The following is a 22,671-nucleotide window of genomic DNA, read 5'->3' on the forward strand; positions in this document are numbered from 1 at the left end:
AAAGATGTAATCCTTAAAAGGAGCTGAAACATTATCAAACTTTGACGGAACCCATAATCACTTAAAACGGTGCTGAAGAACAACCCAGCATGGTATTGTTTGAAACAAAATACTGAAAGAAATCATTTTCCCTCTTTCCCCTTTTGATGATTTCCATTGTCCATATTATTCCAGGAAAATATACTGAGACTGAAATGATATAAATAAATGACAGAAATACTTGTGCTCATGATCATTTGACAGAACTTAGTTGTAGATGCTGCCAGCCACAAAAAGCCAGACAACCTCAAATCCCTTAGTAATAATCAGCATTCTCTGTTTAAACAAGAACATGCAATCAGGAGAACAGACTAAATAAAGTGTAAAGACAACATTCAAACTAATTAGGATTATTATTTCTGGGGCTCCATGTGTGCTTCAATGGCAAACTTGACAAGCTACTGATTCAAATTATGAAAGACCCTAATCTGATTCCTGGCCTTTCCACTGCTGGCAGGTCTCAGGCATGACAGAAAATGGAATGTTATAACTGATTTTAGTGGTGCTGCAGTAGGTAAGGAAGGAGGATTCATTAAAGCAGCAAGGTTTTCTCCCCACTAGTCCCTTCAGTCATCGTTAACTGTAAAGTGTGTACGTGACTTGTCTGATCACTGCTTACCTTGTAGTCTTAAGCATTAAAGCAACTGCAAGAATTGAAATGACAGCATGCAAGAAGTGCTAGAAGATTGTCAATTTCTGTGAAGTATAAATCAAGAAGGACCTTCAAGACAGAAAACTTCGGCACAATGGCTCAGTGGTTAGCACTGCAGCTTCACAGCTGCAAGGACCCAGGTTCGATACCAGCCTTGGGCGACTGTCTGTGTGGAGTTTGCACATTCTCCCAGTGTCTGCGTGGGTTTCCTCCAGGTGCTCCGATTTCCTCCCACAGTCCAAAGATGTGCAGGCTAGGTGGATTGGCCACGCTAAATTGCCCGCAGTGTTTAGGGGTGCGTGGGTTATAGGGGGATGGGTCTGGGTGGGATGCTCCAAAGGGCAGTGTGGACTTGTTGGGCCGAATGGCCTGTTTCCACTCTGTAGGGAATCTAATCTAATCTAAAACTGGGATGCATACAGTGAATATTTGAGTATGAAAACTGAAAATGCTAGAGAAACTTTGACTAAACCTGTGAGAAGTGAAGCAGAGTTGATGTTTCAGGTTCAATGTGACACTGACAGAATTGAAAAGGCTGCTATATGGTGGTTTTTACACTATGCTCAGGGGGAGAGGAGGAGCAATGGGAACAGACGGTGAGGGTGCCCAGAGCAAAACACAAAAAGTAGTCTTCTGGTGTTTACTCAATGTTCAGTTTGGTCTTTTCCTAGCAGTCTTCCTCCATTGCTGACCTGAGTTTTCTTTTTAAGAATCTGCTATGCTATTCAATACATGATCTGGTTGATCACTGATTTTAGCACCCTGTTCTTGCTTTCTCCCATACCCTTTCGTCTCTTTAGCCTAAAGAACTATATCTAACTCCCAATTCAGAACACTGAATATTCTGATCTCAATCCCGTTCTGTGGAAGAAAATTCCCTCGCCTCACCACTCTCTGGGTGAAGGAATTTCTCCTCATCTCTGTCCTAAATGGCTGACTCCATGTCATTAAATACACTGCTGACCCTTTGCTCTAGACAGTTCGGTCATCAGGAACATTGTTCCTGCATTTATCCCTGATAGTGCTGTTATAATTTGAGGTTCCTCTGAGGTCCCCCTTTATTCTTCTGATCCAGTCTCTCCTATTTTTTGCTTTGTGCTTAGGTTCCCAGGACTTTTAATTCCCTAGCAATTATAATTTTCCTCAATCGTGAGTAGTTTTTAAATCATGCCACGACAACTTTCTTCAAACTATTGTAGCACAACCTTGAGTAGACAAAAAAAATTCCCTGCAATTTGTAAAACTGGGCTACTGATCAGAACAACTGTATTCCTCGACTTTGTACAGCAGTGTTTCACAAACATCCAATATGAACAGTAATAGAATGTTACAATAAAATCCTCCTAAACCTAACAGTCCAGCAAGTTAACAAATGAGTAGTTGAACGATAAAGATTAGATGGAGTCATAGTTTTGTTTTGTTTTTTTCAGAAAGGGTCAAAGGTTTGCTCTCCAATCTGTGTCATGTGAACTGATCTCAAGTCAGATGTAAGCAGATAAATCTTAAAATTTCCATTAGCACTCAAGATAAGTAAAACACCACTGCCACCCACACACAGCTACTGAAACCAAACATACGTGGACAGCGCTGGAGTGATTAGTGGTGCACTCCACTCCAGAAATTCATGCCAACAATCAAAGCTCATGCTTAAGACAGAGATTGACATTATTCATGAACTTGTATCCAGCTGAATGCCAAGGAGAGACAGTGAGGACAGAAACACAAGGGGAATACTTGCTGGGAAAAATAAATTTTAAAAACCTCTTTGTTAAAGATAGCATCAAAAATGACCTAATTTTTAACTGTTCATTTTATCTAAAAATAAAAATGTAGGTTAACAACTGCTTTGAATGTATTACACTCCAGTACAGTTAATTAGGCTCTCATTTTCTTTTTCAATTAGTTGTAATTATCAAATTTTGAGAGATTTTGGACCTATAGGATATACACACAATTTGTCTTTTTAAAAAAATTAAACGCTTACATCTTTTCCACAAGATTAAGCATTATGATAAAAAAAAAATCTAACAGTACCTCCATTATGGCAGATGCATAAATGTGACGATAGGTTTTGAAAGGCCACATTAACTATTCAGGAATCACTGGGGCCGCAGTACGGAGGCAAAACCTTTGTCGGAAGCAGTACCCTCAAGTCATTGTAAAAATTATCAACCATGCTTAATGCCTTTCTTTCCTTCTCCAAATGCTTATTTTTGCTTCAATTCTTCCATGGTTCTCTCTGACTAAAAGCAAAAATACCCTTGGCTTTATTTCCGCATCGATGCTTGCAAAGTGCTTTTCCCATAGTTCATTTCAAATAATTTTGTGAATTTTAACAATTCCAAAAAGATTGTAAATTGATTGCAAATCCTAACATGCTTAAATCCTACACTTAATAAATCATGAACATTTAAACCACATTTTTTGAGATGTCTGGATTTAACCTTACTATTGTTGTATTTGTTTTATTGGATACTGACGATAAGTAAGAACGTATTGTAAAAATGTAATGTCAGAAGTGTTAAAATTTTGAACAGACTGGCTCAGCCTTTTCTATTCTACAGAATGATGAGCAGCTGAAGACAGATTTTTGGACAATTTCTTGGTGAAGGAGTTGCAAATTTTGCACACACTGGTGATCTGAATGAGACCAGTAAACGTTCTTTACAAAGCATTTTGAGTTTTGAATAGTGGAAGGAAAGTTGCATATTTTGTAGCTGTTTAACTTGCACCAGCTTACAACAGGGCAGATACTGCAGTCGTGTAGCCAAGACTGGGAGCTCCACCAATCCCCATCCTACTGATTGAGCCCCACCTGATAGCCATGAATGGTTAGGAGCAGGTAATCTCAGGAATCTAAAACTTTCATTTGTGTTAGGGAGGCGGGCACAGAAGTACTGGACCTCAGGTAATCTGGTCAGGAAACAGACATTCAAACCTGCACAACCAGAAACAAAAACAGAAATTGCTGGAAAAGCTCAGCAGGTCTGGCACATCTGTGAAGAGAAATCAGAGTTAATGTTTCAGGTGAAGTTACCCTCTCTCAGAGCCTGCACCACCAGATTGAGATCTGAAAATTCAAGACTACTCTATTGGCAAATTCTTCCCAGCCTGCTCAATGTGAAAATTAAAAAGTAGATTTGTAAGAGACTGAATCAAATAAGTCTCACAGAATGGTCTATTCAACAGAATGGGAAGTAATTCTATGCCATCTAATAAATGGGTGGCCCATTCAATAACACGAAGATTGCCAATAATCTGAATTTTCGGCATGTCATACATACTCAAAAATAAAAATGTACTTAGTCATAATAGGAATCATAATGTTAAGCTCCTATCATTGCATTGTCATCTTGATTACATACCTGGAGGAGGAACTAGAAGATCATAATCAGAGGGTGTTCTGTTCAGAGAGGAGCAACTGGGCTTTTGGTGGTCTCTTACTGGAAGTCGAGCTGGAACAATTGGCATCTCAAAAATATCATCTGAAAATAACAAAAGCACATTTTAACTTATTTGCATTTTTACATAAGTTTTTTTCCCACCATCATTTCCCAAATATTCAATGTCTGACTGGACTGTAGTTCCACTGGTCCTAGAAGTTGGTTCCACAGTGACCATTCCTTTTGTAAAAGCCGACACAAAGTTCAAGCAGACTATTGAACCCTCAACAAAAACAATGTTGAGCCCAGTCATGTGTTCTTACATCCAACCCATTTCAGTTTTTGTACAGGATACAGAAAGAAGACCCTGTTTGACTTTCTTGCACACTAGCCCAAGATTACTAGGGCTAACTGAATATCACAATTGCTGCTCTGGCTAAAATTTGATAGTCTGAAGACTGAACACAACCTATATAGCTTATTGCCATACAATCATGTCAGACATGTTTTCTCTGCAAAACATATCTTTTTGAAGAACTGCACAAAATAAACAATTCTCATGTAGCAGTTACAAACTTTGGAGAAAACAGAGAACAATTTTCCTTAATATACATCTGTTTGAGAAAGTAATCCAAAAGACAACATTTGTCAAAACAGAAAGGCATAAGTTCCAAAGTTTCATTGTTGAATATCACTACAATGGTCAATCAGAATTTTCTACTGGGATCGTATATTCTGAAAGCAATTATTTGAACAGTGTTAGGATAATAAGGCACTATCAATAAACATAATCTAAACCACATAGCTAGTGGAGAAACTAGGAAGTCATAATCACGGTGTTCTGTCAGAAAGGAATAATTTCTTGGATCAGGGATTTAAAGTGAACAACTTCTAAAATTTATTTTAGACATAAAAGGACACTGAAAGGTCAGCAGGCAAAAATGACTGTCATATGATCGACTGATTCCAAGAACAAATAAACTACAATAAACATTAAACAACAATGCGCATTTCAGAGGTCCTCTAATGTCGCAAAATGTACATTGATATGAGCATTATCAACACAATTTGATATTAAAACACATAAGGACATTTTAAGGTAGATGACCAAATTCTTGGTCAAAGAAATAGGTCTTGAAGAGCATCCTAAAGGAGGAGAGGGTGGTGGAGTGCCTTTAGATGAGGTATTTCCAGAAGTTGAGATTTACAGCAGCTGAAAGGATAGCGGTCAATGCTGGTAGGGCTATAGAAGGTTTAATAAACATCAGTAATTTGACATAATTCGTCCAGTTGGTGCATGGCAGAAGTATCAATAATTTTTATTCAAGCGATGTGCTTGATGCTGGCAACTGTTGCCCACCTGCAATTGCCCTTAAACTCAGGGGCTTGATACGCAATTTCAGAGGGTAATTAGGTTAGACCGGATAAGGATGGTATATTTCCTTCCCTATATGACATTAATGAACCAGATGGGCCATTATCATTGAGGATAGCTTTATGATCACAACATCTGAGACTAGTGTTCAATTCCAGATATTCTTAATGTAACAATTATCTTACAAAAAATGAATGATTCTATGATAATACATTCATCATTTTTAATTGCGATAGGTATTAGCATTACAAGCAATAATTAAGAACAGGTGGCGATATTTCCTTATTAAGTGAAACCAAATACAAGGATCACATCTTCAGGAGGTAGAGGCGCAAGCTATACTCACTGTATTTCGGAGCTTTTACTTTTATACAGCTAATAACTGTTTATTTCAATTTATTTTCTTAAAATAAATTTCAATATAGAAAGGAAAAATCAAATCTATTTTACCCATGTCCAGTGCCTTAGGTTTCTTTGCTTCTGATGTGTTGTTGTGTATTCCATTAGCACACTGTCCGTTTTCAATCACTCTGAAACATTAAACAGAAGAAAATGGTAAACTGGAGAAAGTTACAGGAATTGGGAGAGTGAGACACTTGGAAATCAGAAGCCAATAAGTCAATGAGCACAGTGAGGATTGAGAAGGTCAATTCCCTTTCAGAATGTAAAATATGCAGGAGCGAATGTAATAGATTTATATACTGTCCTCTCAACTCAGTGCAAATTCAGATTAGTTGGGAAATGGCACACTTTTGTCTACTTATAGTAAAGTAAAATGAACATTTTTGTCAACACCACCCTTTCAAAATAATTCATTTCCTAGCTCTCTTTCAGTAAATACCAGATAATATTCTGCAAATACGATTGAAGTTAAAATCTATGATTTTTAAAAAAATATATAAACAAGCTTTCAGAATAAGTCAACAGCAAGTTTTATTTGGGCCTTTTAAACATTCATATGAAAATATATATATTAATTATCTACTATTTGGGAATATACACTACCCAAAGTGAATTCAAGTCAAAACTAGATCTATCTTATGCACTACGCTGCAATAATTTAAGGGCATGTGTTGATTTCTGCTTTAGTTGCGTTTTTGATTGGGGATTTAAAAAATAAATTTTATATTGAAGTATCACTGATGCAGCGCACATTTACGCTGGAGTCATATACTGAATTGATCTAAAAACTTTTGCTTAGTAGGAAATCATTTCAATAAAGTCCTCTAAGTCCAACATTAAATTACTTCCATCCAGAACTTGGATGATGCATATGCCGCAAAGGAAATTTTAAACGTTTTAATTTTTTAAGAAGAGTTATTAATACCAAAATGAAATGCACTTGTCACAGTTTTAAGTTAATGATACTCACTGTTAACACAGTCTCATACAGATAGCTGCAAACCAAAAGTAAACCTGCTGGGATTCACAAAACTGATGGAAAGAAGTCTGAGTGAAAAACTTACTAGCCAGTCCAGTCTTAAACAAACATAAAAGCACAAATGTATAAGGCTGCGGAAAACTAAGCAGCAGACACATTTGAACAAAGAATTGTCTAGTTTTTGTCCAAGTGTACAGAACTTTGTTAATGTATTTCATAGTTGTAACTTGTTCTAACGTAATACCTCTGATCAAAACTGCAACTCTCAAATTTTATTTGTCCACTTTGAAGTGGGAGTAGCCATTAAGTAAATGTCCACAATGAAAATATCACAATAATGAAAGTAGTCAATTATTCAAATCAGACTTTAAGTTAATTGATTAAGGTTACATTTCCTCTCCTACAGCTGCAATGTAGATGTGAATTCCAGTTTAGTTAACACTAAAAGGAACTCAACAGCCTTCTAGCATGAGAGGAAGACCCCACCAGCGACCATCAGATTACTGAAATAACAAGTTTGTGTTCTAAGTGCAAAATGTTCACAAATCCATCATGGTAAAGGACAAAACCTAAAGCACAGACAGAAAACTACTAGTCAAAACTGGTGAAGTAACACACTTGGTTGTAAATTAAAGGATAATGATCACGTGGATGAGGTGACAATGACCCTTGGAATTACACCTCAGCAAAACTTCAACATTCTCAGCATCACCAAACTGAAGGTATTTAAGTGTTTAAAATGTAGCTTTATTTTTGAAACACAAACTATTGATTTGTAGCCTGTTAAAATTAACATTCATGTTTATCTCTAATGAACTTGTTATCTTAGAATGTAGACAGTGCATAGAGTATTCCTCAAGCTTTTGATGAAAGCTAAAAGATTTTTTTTTAAAAAAGTACATATATACCAGTATTGTATTACAGAAGAGTAGAAATTGTAACAATCATCTTGCGATGCAACGAAATCAGACAAGTCTATCCAAAAACAGGAAACTTACTTTGATGCACGTGGCTTCACAGCTTGCAAATGGGAAGTCTGCACAGGTATGGACACTGGATATGATGATGGAATCTTGTATTCATCTTCATGAATCTCATTAAGCCCTTTTTGAATTTCTGAGTTTGGCTGTTGATATCTACAAAAGTAAACCTCTGATAAATAGAATGATTCAATGCAAAGAAATTCCCCAGAGAGCTTTACATAACACATTGCTCCTGATTTCAAACAGCTGTCACCATAATTGACAGCAGCCCTGCTAAATGGAAGAAAGAATTTTGCAGTAGAATAATTACACAGTTCATAAACTCTGCAATTTAGTTCCCACTTGCATTAAAACCTTCCACACAATGGTTTTCATTTTAAATACATTGCCAGCATGCTAAATTTGGCAACTTTAAATTAAAACTTCATAAGAGGTAACTCAGATAAAATGACAATTATCTATTTTTGGTGACCACAGAAGTTTGAAGATTTATTTAATATGGCTGCAGTCATTGGTAAGCCACAAAATTAGAAGATTATCTCTGTCGACTGGTTACCCGTGTCATACAAAATGCTGATGTACAACATCGTTTGATTGCAAAGATGCGAAATTCTTGACTTTGACTTTGTTTCTGTAAAGATTTGTTAACAAGGGATTATACAAAATCCTGAAAACAAAATTCCTCAAAAAGAAAAGCAAAAAGAAAGGCAAACAAAATGGTGAATCTTCATTGGGCTGCCCTTGCTCATTTCCTTTAGCTGATATAATAGCTGTTGTGATTAACAAAAGACCAATCCACATTCTACCTTAAGGATGTTTGTTATGAAAATCAGTTGGAAAAAAACCAGATGGGGAAGAGAAAAATTAGGCTAAAATAAGCCTTTCAGAATTGCGAATGTAAGCCTCAACTTTGGCATTATGTTAATAGAATGCAAAATTAAAATTAAAAGAATTAAACTTCACAGATCTCTAACTTCTCTTGATTGTCCAAGATCATACACCATCTGGCAAATAAAAAGAAATTGTAAATGATTGCAACTCCAAATTGTTGCAGGCAATGGACTATAGGAGCTTTCATCACTTTCACAGTTTTACTTTCATCACTCATTTTCTTTTCAGGATTACACATTGCTATTAAAGAAGCAAAGGTTTAAAAACTAACTGTATTAGAAAGTGAGTATAACATGGATATTCTATGCATCAGCATGGCTTTTAAATTTCCTTTTATGGATAGTTATTATGAGTGATGAATAAATTCGTAAGTGCTCTAGTATGATAATCATTTCCTCTCAACAGCGAGTTTAATTTTGACAGTAATTGTTCTTCAGTTGATTTTTTCCAATGAAATCTAAAAACTGAAATATTGGATTTAGGAGACTTTGCAGCAAAAAATTGAACTAATTTATTCAATTGTTGTTTATACATTTCTTAATGATTATGATTTTGACCTTGCCCTTAAAGGGTAATGTACAGGTACAAACAAAAACACTACCATATAACCAAATTGTTCAATGATTTTCTGGAACCTTATATGCAACATACTGAAAACTTCATTTTACAAACAAAAAAAAATCCTGTCCAAAGATGTGTTTTGCCTTTCAGGTGAGGAAGCAGCAGTAGGAACAAGTAATTATTAAGGACCTTTAGAAATTAAACATACCTAAGTGTTTCACAAAATCAAAGTAAAATTTGATATCAAGCTATGCAGGAAATACTAGTATACATAAGGCAGATTTTATGGCATTTGTTGAAGATGGAGGGATTTAGAAAGGGAATTACAGAATTTAAAGCCCATACGTCTGAAAGAATGGCAACCAGTGGCGGAGGAATTAAAATCAGAAATGCTCATGTGGCCAGAATTAAAGGAATGTAAATATTTTGGTCAGCTGCAGAACTGGAGCAGATTACAGAGACAGGGAAGAACAAGGTCGAGGAAAGACGTAAACAAGGATGTGAATTTCAAAATCAACATGTATCTTAACTGGAAATCAATGTACATAATCAGCACTATAGTTACCATTACAACCAAAGTAACCTTTCATCTATGCGCATCCCTGCACGGTGAAGACGGTTAACACTGTTCAAAAGGAGCAGCCATCAGCAAGGCTGATTCTGATACCATTAAATGGCATTCCAGCAGAGGTGACTAAGTCATAATCAGGAATACCACCTGACCCTTGTCCTACCATGACACAGATACCAACACTAATAATCACTGTAGACAAGTAATTGAACTGAACATATTTCTAGTTAGTACAGCAGGATCACATTGAGAGAATAATTCCATTACGACTGGGATTAAATGAACATTAATAATTCTAGTAAAAGATCATGTTCTAAGTTTCCCAAATCTTGACATTTCTAATAATTAGCTTGATTTAGGATTACTAAGCTACTACAAAGCCACCAAAACTCCGTGTTGGTATATCTAATCGTATAACATAGTCATTTTTCATTAAAATTAACATCAACTCACTTTGTGTTGTTGGAAAATGCTGTAATTGTTGGAGGAGGAGGAGACTGGCGTGGCGGAGGTACATCGTATTCATCAGTCCTCAGAAGTCCATTGGTGACTGTCTATTAAAAGTGAACAAATTAATTATTGTTTACGGCAGAAAAACTTCAACGTCTGCTATCTAAAAAGCAATTCATATATCTTTAATAATTACACAATCATGCAGTAGTGAACAGTGCATGTATAAAACTTACCCACTTATATTTATTGGTTTGCACTGATGAGTGACCTTGAATGAAAACTCTAACCAAACAGGACGACCAGGATCAATGGACTATTTAAAGACGGCTGTCTAAAAGCTTCTGAATCATATAAAGCCATATGCTTTTCTTCCTTCTGAAGTTTTTCCTTCCATGTTGTAATCAACACTGGCTCAGCAATTTGAAAATGCAACGATAACAAGTACAAAGGCAATGACCAGAGACAAAAAATCAAAATTGCAGATAACCTGACTGCTGAATAAGCATTAAATTCCGACCGTGGACTCAGCAACATTAGCCGTACATACAGGAAGAGTATAGCTCCAAATTAAAAAATCTCCTAATTCTACACCATGTAATTTGTCACAATATGATCACGACTGTACATCACAGCTTGATGAAAACCTGAAGACGTTGCAAATTTAAACACACCAATTAGGTCCACTGTAGAGGTGTAAGGCTATGGTTTATCACTGACTTCATGGTGAGTTCACTGCAAACACAGGTAGCACCTCTCCAAAGTTCATGATAGCTCTATGGTTAAACTTCCTGCAGAAAGCATATTTTACACATTATATCGCATTACCAGAAAGTAAGCACTCCAATGCGAGGATCCCATACAACCTAAAAGAAAAGTACCAGTCTTGACAGTAATGACCAGAAAACAAACCAATCCCAATGCTTACACCTGTTTCTTTCACTCAATATCATGATTTCTGAGCCACAACAATACCAGAAATGTCTCCGAGTACTTACTTCCCTTTGCATTGGCTTAGGGCTTAGATTTCACTTGTATTGCTAAGTTTCCATCGTATATCTGAGCTTTCCCTGTATAAATCTGAACTAAATGTTTCCTCAGGTAATGGTTCTGGAAGGGTTAATGTTAGAGGCTACATTAAGCTCCATCCAATCCAATTATGTCATAGAGTATTGCATGGGGAAATCAGGAGAATAACTATAGATCAAGAAGGGGACGGACGTGACATCTATCTCCCCCAACAGCCTTAATAATAATATCGAAGTAGCTAATATTAGGACTCATCAGTGATTGCTCTTCTATCACTGAAACCAAATAGGCCCTTAGACCGAGTCAAGGAAAGAGGAATGGTGCGGCATCCTTCTACATACAAACTGATTGACCAATCAGTGGTCAGTGTCATTGCTTAATAACACAAGGTGCAAAAGTGAAAAAAATCCACAGGACCCTGGAAAGAAATTTCCAGAAGATCAAGTGCATTTACAGGTTGAAAGACTTTACTGCTTTAAGGAATGTTCACAAATGTCAGACTGCAAGCACTTGAACAAATAGGCAACGAACAGGAATATTTGGAAACAGTCACGGTTTAATCCACTGGAGACAGGTTGGTCAAAAATTAACAAGTTTAGCCCAATTACAAATGTGTATCCATTGCTAAAAATCCATATGTGTCACTAACATCATTTAAGGAAAGAATTTGCTATCTTCACCTGATCTAGCCTATATATGACTCCAGACCCACAATGAGATTGACTCTTAACTGCCCCTGGGCAATTATGGCAGGCAATAAATGCCTTTTGGAAAACTTGCTTATTAAAGTGAGATCAGAAAATTTAGTTTTTTTTAAGCAAGCTATGAGACCCAAGGAAGTGCAATCAGATAAACAGTCATTTTAATGCCGCAATTATTGGAAAAAAGAGTGTGTGTCTTGGAATAAAACAATTTATATCTTCAGCTTATCACCAGCAATCTCAAGCATCAAGCTTTGAAAATCATGATTAAAGCTTATTTTCAAGAAGGTCATAGAGATGCACAGCACAGGAACAGACTGTTTGCTCCAACTAGCCATGCTGACGAGATATCCTAGATAAATCTAGTCCCATTTGCCAGCATATAGCTCATACTCCTCTAAACCCTTCCTATTCACATCCCTATCCAGATGCTTTTTAAATGTTGTAATTGTACCAGCCTCCACCACTTCCTCTGGCAGTTCATTCCATACACACGCCATCCTGTGTGAGGAAGATGTCCCTTAGGTTCCTTTTAAAATCTCACCCCTCTCACCTTAAACCTAAACCTCTAGTTTTTGACTCACCCACCCCACAGAAAAGACCGTGTCTATTTACCCCATCCATACCCCTCAATTTTATAAACTTCTACAAGGTCACCCCTAAGCCTTCAACGCTCTAGGGAATATAGCCCCAGCCTATTCACGTTCTCCCGAGAGCTTAGACCTTCCAACCCTAGCAACATCCTTGTAAATCTTTTCTCAATAGTTTCAAGTTGCACAACATCCTTCCTATAGCAGAGTGACCAGAATTGAACACAGCATTCCAAAAGTGGCCTAACCAATGTCCTGTACAGCCACAACATGACCTCCCAACTCCTCTACTCAATGCACTCACCAATAAAGGCAAGCACACCAAATGCTTGATTTGGATAATGGTGTCCTTTGTCAGACAGTCAGAGCCATAAAGCACGCAAAGAGATCCTTCAGTCCAACCAGTCCACACTGACCATGTTCCCAAACTAAAGTGGTCCCACTTGCCTGTGCTTGGCTCATGTCCTTCCAAACCTTTGCCATTCATTATCTTATCTAAATGTCTTTTAAACATTTTAACTGTACTGCCAGCTGTAACTGCCATCCATCACTACCTGTGGGGTTCATTCCACACACGAACCAGTGTAAAAAATGTTGCCTCACTTCTTCTTTTCAACATTTATCCTCTCACCTTAAAAATATCCCATATGCCCCCTAATTTTGAACTCCCCCATCCCAGGGAAAAGATCATCATTCACCTCATGTACCCGCCTCATGATCTTATAAACCTCCCACGCACCAGTGAAAAAAGTCCCAGTCTTTCCATGAAATGGAACTAGCAAGTACTGGAGAAAGGCAGCACTTCTAAAAATAAAAACCGAAAGAAATGTAAATGCTGGGTCACCGGAACTGCCCAGTTCTGAGGAAGGGTCACTGGACCTGAAACGTTGACTGTTTTTTCCATCACAGATGCTGTCAGACCTGCTGGGCTTTTCCAGCAACTTTTTGTGCCAGCACTTCTAGCAGTTGCGTTAACGTTTTAAGTCAATACAACTTCTACAGAACAGAGTTTTCTCTTGCGTTTCAACAGTGTGGAATGATTAAGGATGCTCTTATGGACATATGGTGAGGGGACCATTTAAAGTTTCCAATATTGTGAATTTTAGGGAGAAATTGACCAAAGTCTGTGACTTGACTAAGAAGTATTTGAGGGATCCTCAACAAACAATGAAAACTGCAGCAGATACAAAGGCCAAAGTTTGAAATGTTGCTGCTAGAAGCAAGGTGTCAGTGTTGTTCACTGTCTTTGGAGAACTATTAAACACAAATTTCACTGAATCTTATCAAATCATAAAGAAACTCAAATGATATTAATGATGTGGCAAGTACACCACATAGGAGAAAAAAAAGTCAGTAAGTGTGTCACATTAATTCTTAAAGAGGCATTATGACAGATGATAGGAAATAGGTATACACTGGTGATGAAAGTAGAAGGGAGTGTAATAGAAATATCAGAATTGGAGAATGAATCAGAAATAAAAAGTTCAGAAGTTGACCTTACAGCACTCAGATTAGATTACACAGAGGTGCTTAAAAGATTATGCCTTCATTTCCGGAAACTATAAAATTAACTCAAAAAGACTATTATAGAATCACAAGTAAAGTTATGGGAATAGACTGGAAAAACAATGCAAAATCATATCATCTGGAATGAAAAATGCACCAACATTGCATCAATTAACCAATAAAGGTATTGAAGGACTATTTAACTGTTGTTTAGATTAATGGTTTGGCTATTTTTAGTCAAATCTAGGAAGAATATTTACTTCACTTGATTGAACTATTTGATTAATTAGATAAAGCCAATTTGGTTCCGAGGAAGGGTCACTTAACTCTCTTTCTCTCCACAGATACTACCAGATCTGTTGAGCTTTACCAGTGACTTGCTTTTGTTTCTGATTTACAGCATCTACAGTTTTTTCAATTTTTATCTTGAATATAAATCTGGTTAAGAATGAATTTGCTAAAGCAAAAGTGACTTATTTAAGTGAAGGCCAAATATCTCCTAGGGAAGTGATAAAAAGCGCTATTTCACATTTTTCTGTCCTGGACAAAATGTGAAGTGTTGCACTATGTTTGCATGAGTGGATTTTATCACAACTTGTCCCTAATCTCATCAATGCTGCTGAAGCTTTAAAAAATATATTGAACCAAGGTAGAGTATTTCAAGTTTTGTACAATTGTTTTGAGTGACTCTGAAGACTTAAAAGCTATGCTAACAATTGCTAAAACAAAAGAAATCTGCTACAGATGTTGTAAATGTGAAATGAAAATTAGAAGTACTGGGGAAAGGCAGCACTTCTAGCAGTTGAACAAATGTTTCAAATCGATATGACTTCTTCAGAACAGAGTTTTCTCTTGTGTTCAGTCGTATGAAATGATTATGTTGCAATAGATGGGATCGTATTTTTAATATGTATTTCAGAATCTTTCAAATTGTTATTTGTAAATAGCTATTTTATCTTGCTTTTTGCTGCATAAGCTCCTACTTTATTGTTAATACCAAACCTGCAGATTTTCAGTCTGTGTTTCAGTTAAAAATTCTTGAAAACATTCACTGTTTTGACCTCAATTGCTTTCTGTGGCTGAGAATTCCAAAGTTTCAACACTCCAAGTGAAGAAACTTCTTCTCAGTACAGTTCTAAATGGCGTATCCTTGGATTATGACCCTCGGTTCTGGATCTCCCAGTCATCAGAAACATTTTTCCTGCATTTACCCTGTCTAGTCTAGTTAAAATTTAGGTTTCTTTGACAGCGCCACTCATTCTTCTAAACTCCAGGCAATACAGACCTACTCAATCCAGTCTCTCTTTCTAAGTCAGACTGACCATTCTAGGAATCACGCTGCCAAACCTTCACTGCACTCACTCCATGGCCAGAACATCCTTCCTCAGAGAAAGAGATCAAGTTTGCATACAATATAACACCAAGGTCTCACCAAGGCTCTATGAAATTGCGACAAGGTGTACTCAAATCCTCTTTCTATCAAGACCAACATACCTTCTTCACTGCCTGCTGTGCCTGTATGCTTACTTGCAGCAATTGGTGAACAAGAACAAAGATAATGGGAACTGCAGATGCTGGAGAATCCAAGATAACAAAGTGTGAAGCCGGATGAACACAGCAGGCCAAGCAGCATCTCAGGAGCACAAAAGCTGATGTTTCGGGCCTAGACCCTTCATCAGAGGGTCTAGGCCCGAAACGTCAGCTTTTGTGCTCCTGAGATGCTGCTTGGCCTGCTGTGTTCATCCACCTTTACACTTTGTTATTATGGTGAACAAGAACACCCAGGTTTTGTGGTACATCCCCCTTTCTCAATCTGTCAATCAATCATTCAGATAATAACCTGCCTTCTGTTTTTGTGAAAGTGGGTACCTCACATTTATCGAAATTGTACCTCATCTGCCGTGCATTTGCCCACTCATTCAATTTGTCCAGATCACAATGAAGCATCTTCACTTCACTTCACCTTCATAATTCACGCCCCCAAACCAGCTTTGTGTTGACTGCAAAATTGGAGATATTACATTTAGAACTCCCCCACCCCTACCCAAATCATTATTACATTGTGAATAGCTGGGCCCAAGCACTGTTCCTTCAGATACCCCACTAGTCACTGGTTGCCACTCAGAAAAAGCCCATTTATTCCCACTGTTTCCTGTCTGCCAACCGATTCTCTATCCATTAATCTTCAATTCCGTGCATTTTAATTTTATATGCAAATTTCTTATGTAAGATCTGATCAAAAGCTTTCTAAAGTCTAAATAAACTACATCCACTTGCTTCCTCATATTAAGTCTACTTGTTGCAACCCTTAAAAATTTCAGGAGACTTGTCAAACCTGATTTCCCTTTTCTAAATCCAACCTGATTCTGTCCAATCCTTTCACTGTTTTCTCTGTTCTGCTATTAAAACCTTTAAAATAAACCACAGCATTTACTGTTTTCTCTCGACCTCCTTTTTTAAATAACAGGGTTAACTGAGCTAATTTCCAAGCTTAAGGAACTGTTTCAGAGTCTACAGAGTCTTGAAAGATGAGCAATGTGAGCTATTTCTAGGGATACTTGAAGTGCTCTGGGATGTAGATTATTGGGCCTGGAACATTTTTTAGCCTGTAATCCCATCAATTTCCCCAACACTGTTTCCCCACTAATACTGATTTCCTTCAGTTTCTTCCTATCACCAGGCCCTGTATTCCCTAACATGTTTTGGATGTTGGTGTCCTCCTTTGTGAAGGCAAGAGGAAAATATATATTTAAATCGGTCTGCCGACTCCTTGCTCTCCATTATAACATCCCATTTCTGACTGTAAGGGATGACATTTGTCTTCATTAATCTTTAATCTCTTCACTTACCTACAGAACCTTTATTAGTCAGTTTGTATGTTCCCTGCAAATTAATCTCATTCTGTATTATCCCTTCATTAGCCAATTCTTTTGATCCTCCTTTCAAAAGCTAATCTGATCCTAATCCTCAGGTCTGCTGCTTTGTTCTGACCAATTTGTATGCTCCTTCCTTGAATCTAACATTATCCTCAATTCCCCTTGTCATCATGGTTAGGCCACCTTTCCAGTTTTACTTTTGTGCCAGACAGGAACAAACAATTTATTGCATTTTTCCACGTTCTGTTTAAATGCTTGCCATTGTCTATTCAACATCATTAAGTAATGTTCCCCAATTTTTCATAGGCAGCTCACACCTCATACCGTCATAGTTTCCTCTACTTAGATTTCAGATCACAGTCCGAGAATCAGCCACTCCACATTTTAATGAAATATTCTAACATATCGCTGTCACTCTTCCCCAAGGGGTCTCATACAGGTAGATCACCAATTATTCCTTTCTTATCGCATAATACTCCATATTAGGATGGGGAGCTCTCTAGGTGGTTCCACAACATATTGATTAAGAGGGGAAAGAAAATCCATCTCGTACACACTACAGGAATTCCTCCTCTACAGCATTGTTATGGATCTGATTTTATCTACATGCAGCTTAAAGTAACCCATAATTACAGCTGTACCCTTATTGCTTTCATTTCTAGTTTCCTATTTAATGCCTTTATTGCCTAATACAATTACAGTATTGGTCCTTTCCAGGTGTTTCCCACGACCTTGCTTTGCCCTTTCTTTCCAACACTCCCAATGCATCAGTGTCATAAAATATTTGAACCCTGAGTTTGAATAGAAGTCATACACAAAATAACAGAGGGGACAATTCAAAATGAGAAAATCATGAAACACTGTGGGATTTGAAGGACAGTGGCAAGTCAAAATTTGTACATGCAAATTAGGGGGTTAAAGAACAGACCAGTAAAATCCATATATAATACAAAACAATAACGACACACCTGGGAGTGTTATACTTTATAATTTTGTTAACATCAAGCCATTTCCACCTTGCATTGAGCTGATGTTGAGACATAAATTCAGAGTAGAGTACTAACTTGACAAAAGGTTGAAAAATTTGGAAGATCTTCTTGAGATGATGATTTAATGTGGCTCGAATTTGATATTGCTTACATTTAATCCTTGAAGTTATTGTATTAATTGGCTTGGTTTTAAAAAAAAGTTCAATTTAGGACAATCCCATGAAATTTATCAGCTATCCCAAGGCATGTTGTAGTCAACAGTTTATGTTTCAAAAGCATGGTCACCCAAGTACGCAAACACAGTACTCAATTTACACGTGGCAAAACTCATCAACAGCAGAAGAGATCACTGACCAGCTAACGTGTGTCTTAATTCTATATCAGCAAAATATTAACATAGAACATAACAGCACAGTACAGTACAGTACAGGCCCTTCAGACCTTGATGTTGTGCTGACCTGCCATACCAATCTGAAGCCCATCTAACCTACACTATTCCACGTCCATATGCTTGTCCAATGATGACTGAAATGTACTTAAAGTTGGCAAATCTACTACCGTTGCAGGCAAAGTGTTCCATACCCTTACTACTCTGAGTAAAGAAACTACCTCTGACATCTGTCCTATATCTTTCACCCCTCAACTTAAAGCTATGCCCCCTCGTGCTCGCCGTCACCATCCTAGGAAAAAGGCTCTCCCTATCCACCCTATCTAACCCTCCGATTATCTTATATGTTTCAATTAAGTCACCTCTCAACCTTCTTCTCTCTAATGAAAACAGCCTCAAGTCCCTCAGCCTTTCCTCGTAAGACCTTCCCTCCATACCAGGCAACATCCTAGTAAATCTCCTCTGCACCCTTTCCAAAGCTTCCACATCCTTCTTATAATGCGGTGACCAGAACTGTACGCAATACTCCAAGTGCGGCCGCACCAGAGTTTTGTACAGCTGGTTCCGGAACTCGATCCCTCTATTAATAGAAGCTAAAACACTGTATGCCTTCTTAACAGCCCTGTCAACCTGGGTGGCAACTTTCAAGGATATTGTGGATGTTGGAAACCTGATATGAAAATGGAAATGTTGAAAATGCTCAGCTGTTTGTCAGCATCTGTGGAGAGAGAGAGAGTTAACACTGCAAGTTGATGACAAAGAATCACTGACCTGTAACATTATTTTTCTCTCTCCACATATTCTGACAAACCTGGTTAAATTTCCAGCATTTTCTGTATTTTGGAGGTAAACTATAACATAACCCCTCAAACCCAGATTTCTGAAATCAGGAAATACCAGTTGTCTAAAATTATTTTCAGCAGTCCCAAAACTCTCAGGTTCACTGCTACCAGTACTACAACAGCCCTGGGCCCAATGGATCAATGGCTTCAAACAGAATCAGGTATCTGGTGGGCCCAAAGTAATCTGTTTTAAAGAGACTTCTAGTGGTGAATAATAAAGTAATATGTTTGCCAAAGGAGGCAAGTAAAATTCCAGACACATCTGTTCGCCAATGGCTAAATGTAGCTAAAAATCAGGAGGTCACGCACTGAACCAGACAGATGTGTGGCAGATTCAAACTTTGCTGTGCTTCTGTTGTAGTTGCTTTGTTGTACAGATTCCTTACCCCAGAAAGTAAGGGATAGAGATAGTGGCCTAGTCAGACAGAGGCCAAATGAAGCAATGCCTGAATAACCAAGCAATTGACTGTGGTACTGAGCAACACTGAGTGGCCATGTGGCTGAGTGTGAGTGAGCAAGTGAGTGAAACTGAAGTAATGGTGTAGAGGGTACAGATTTACAAAACCTTAAAGCACATTTATAAAAGGAATATAATCATTTAATTGTTGACAATGCTCAATTTTATTTTGGCCCACAGTGCATTAGTCTAGATTTCCTAACGCAGTGGTTTGAAATCATGGACTTTTATGTCTTAAGAACAGTTTTGTCATGGTTTATACTTCAGGTACATATTTATATCCGTTCACACACATGGGTAAGCATTGTGCAATTCAAAAATTTTTGAACTTCACCTAACAAAGGAGCAGCGCTCAAAGTCTGTGATTTCAAGTAAACCTGTTGGGCTATAACCTGATGTCATGTGACTTCTGACTTTGTCCAACCCCGGCACCTCCACTTCAAAAATTCTTAAATGCCTTTGACCGCATTCTGTACTACAGGAGTTACATACATGGTTAAGAAAGGTAGGTTGGTCAGGACAACTGGGGAATTCCTTGTTCTTCCCTTAACAGCTTTATTGAATCTTATTACATTTACCTTCTTGAATAAATGGGAATTTGGTTTAACGCGAAACCTACAGATGGCATTTGAAACACTTTCTTCAGCATGGCTCTAAATCATCAGTCTAGATCATATGCTAAATTGCAACGATGAATAATATTTACTGATATATATCACAGATGCAGTAGAGGCTGAATCAGCGAATATACTGAAGGCCAAAATTGTCAGATTTTGGATTTACAGGTAAGCCGAAGTTTACTGATGAGGAGACAGGAAGTGAATTTCAGGTCATAATTATATCAGTCATGATCTCATTGAATGGTAGATCTGTTTGGACGGGCCAAATGACCTACTCCTCCTCTAATTTCCTACATTTTTAAGTGTTCAACTAACCCATCCTTGCTTTCATTGGTCATCATTCAAGTGAACCCAGACAATGAGTTTTGATAGCTCATTTAAACAGGAAGTATTACAACAGCGATCAATTCAGTCCTAATTTGACACTTAAATCTATCAATTCCAAAAGAGCTGTCAAGAAAAAAGGTGATTAACCTGAGGAACCCTGATTAACTTTCTGCTTCCTATTCAAGTAGCATTATATTAATTGTAACATTACTGACTGTGATGTACAATATTTATCATTCATCTAAGAAACTGAAATTAAATTAAATGCTTTAAATTTACAAGCAAAACTTACCATAAAATTTATCAGTGCCAAGTTTCCATTGTCAATACTTACACCTGCTATGGCATTAGAAATACAAGAATTAAAACTCTAAAGGAAGGGACAGTTTGCATCAGTAAACAGACTTAAACTGCCTGATTGTTACTGTCAGCTAGTTAAGGGAAAATACAATAACAGAATGAAAAAAAAATGGCAAGGAACAAGGTAACCATTCCTGTTCACAGCAATTAAAACCTAAACTAGAACTTTCAGCTTAGATAATAAAATGTGAGGCTGGATGAACACAGCCTTCAGCTTAGATTTGTTTTCTTTTAAACAGATGCCTGCAAATGATGTTCAGTGTGAACACTCCTCTAAAGTGCTCTGCTCACCAGATTGGTGAGGAGTGCAGTGTAACGACCATGATGGTGTACCAGATATAGTTCACGTAAAAAACTTTTAATCTTCATCTTCCATGAAATGAGACTTTTTCTGACAATCCCAAAATGTCCTCGAAAGCTTGGTATTCAGTCAGTTCCGTGAAGCATAGCTCTCTCTCAACATGCTTTGCACTTTCCTCAACATGATCCAACCTTTATATTGTCCATGCAGAATTGTGCCTTTCTGCAAACTAAACAGGTGATGCTGCTGTCACCAAACACTTTAAATAATAAATACTTATCTCAATGCCGAGTCAGGACTTGTAGAATATATGCAGGATCTACTGTTGGAAAGTTAACAAATTTGACTGTCTCTTCGTGGAATCGAACTACCTCAGGACATCCAATTGATGACTATGGCAACATGCTAACGCATCACATTTTCACCACTTTAAATTTTAACTCAAATTATAACATCTTTCCCAGGTTTCTATACTTTGATACATATCTTTTAAAACAAAACCTATTCATCTCCTAATTCCTAATTTTTAAGATGAGTGTATTCATTTCAGGCAAATTCAAACATTTACTAGGAAGCTTTCAATAAATAGATTACTTTCACCAATATTTTTAAAATGACAGGGGTTTCTTTTCTGCTAAATGGACTCCAAACTACCGCTTCTATTTTGTTTAGTCCCACTGCGTCTGCCATTCAAACCTCCTATATCCTCACTGAGTGAGACAGTGAAGGCACTGTCTGAAATAATGCTAGAGGTTTATCACACATTTGTGCAAATGCAGAGGAGGAGAGGTAATAATGTGGGAGGAGGGAATGATACGTTAACTGTTCTGTATTTTTCTTCCAAAGAGCAGTCATCACTCTCAAGAGTAGCCCCAAAGTCAAGGTGACCATTCTTTAAGTTGATGTCATGAAATGCTTTCATTTGGTTAATGTGTTTGACTTCTGTTTTCACACAAGAAAGTAATGATCCAGCAATTAGTTCATTTTTATGCCATTGGAAAATAAATTCGCTGTTGCACATGTACAATGCATTTGTGAAGCTTCATTTACAATATTCCAATGTGATAATTATACGTAGCTCTACTTCTAATGTTATTTAACCTGTTGCCTGATGTACAGCATCAACACAGAATTATCTCTGACATAAGGCAGACGGCCTGATTTGCAGTACAATGATTCAGCAAGAAGTTAGTAATCAACCACTTGGATAGCAGGTTGTCACTCCCAATAAGATGCACCATGACTACCAACTCGATAAGTATATTCAACACGTTATGACCAAAGGGCATTTTATTTAATTTATATCTATGTGTGTAGGTATATGAGCAGATAGGTGTGCAGGCAGGTAAGTAGATAGAGAAGTGGTAGATGCAAGTACAGTTACAACATTTAAAAGACA

General features: G+C 37.4%; 1 protein-coding gene across 3 annotated transcripts in view; it reads right to left on the reverse strand.

The window, feature by feature from the left end:
• The window catches only part of cblb (Cbl proto-oncogene B, E3 ubiquitin protein ligase), a 160,977-nt gene that overhangs the window by 10,771 nt on the left and 127,535 nt on the right, over window positions 1-22,671 (reverse strand). For all 3 annotated transcript variants that reach the window (XM_059650264.1, XM_059650262.1, XM_059650263.1), the window contains 4 exons: window positions 10,290-10,390; window positions 7,829-7,966; window positions 5,900-5,979; window positions 4,057-4,176 (listed from right to left, as the gene is read on the reverse strand). In XM_059650264.1, the coding sequence (XP_059506247.1) occupies window positions 4,057-4,176; window positions 5,900-5,979; window positions 7,829-7,966; window positions 10,290-10,390 (439 nt within the window). The remainder of the gene's footprint in view (window positions 1-4,056; window positions 4,177-5,899; window positions 5,980-7,828; window positions 7,967-10,289; window positions 10,391-22,671) is intronic.

The sequence above is a fragment of the Stegostoma tigrinum genome, chromosome 12 (genome assembly GCF_030684315.1).
Source record: "Stegostoma tigrinum isolate sSteTig4 chromosome 12, sSteTig4.hap1, whole genome shotgun sequence".
In the NCBI taxonomy this organism is placed as follows: domain Eukaryota; kingdom Metazoa; phylum Chordata; class Chondrichthyes; order Orectolobiformes; family Stegostomatidae; genus Stegostoma; species Stegostoma tigrinum.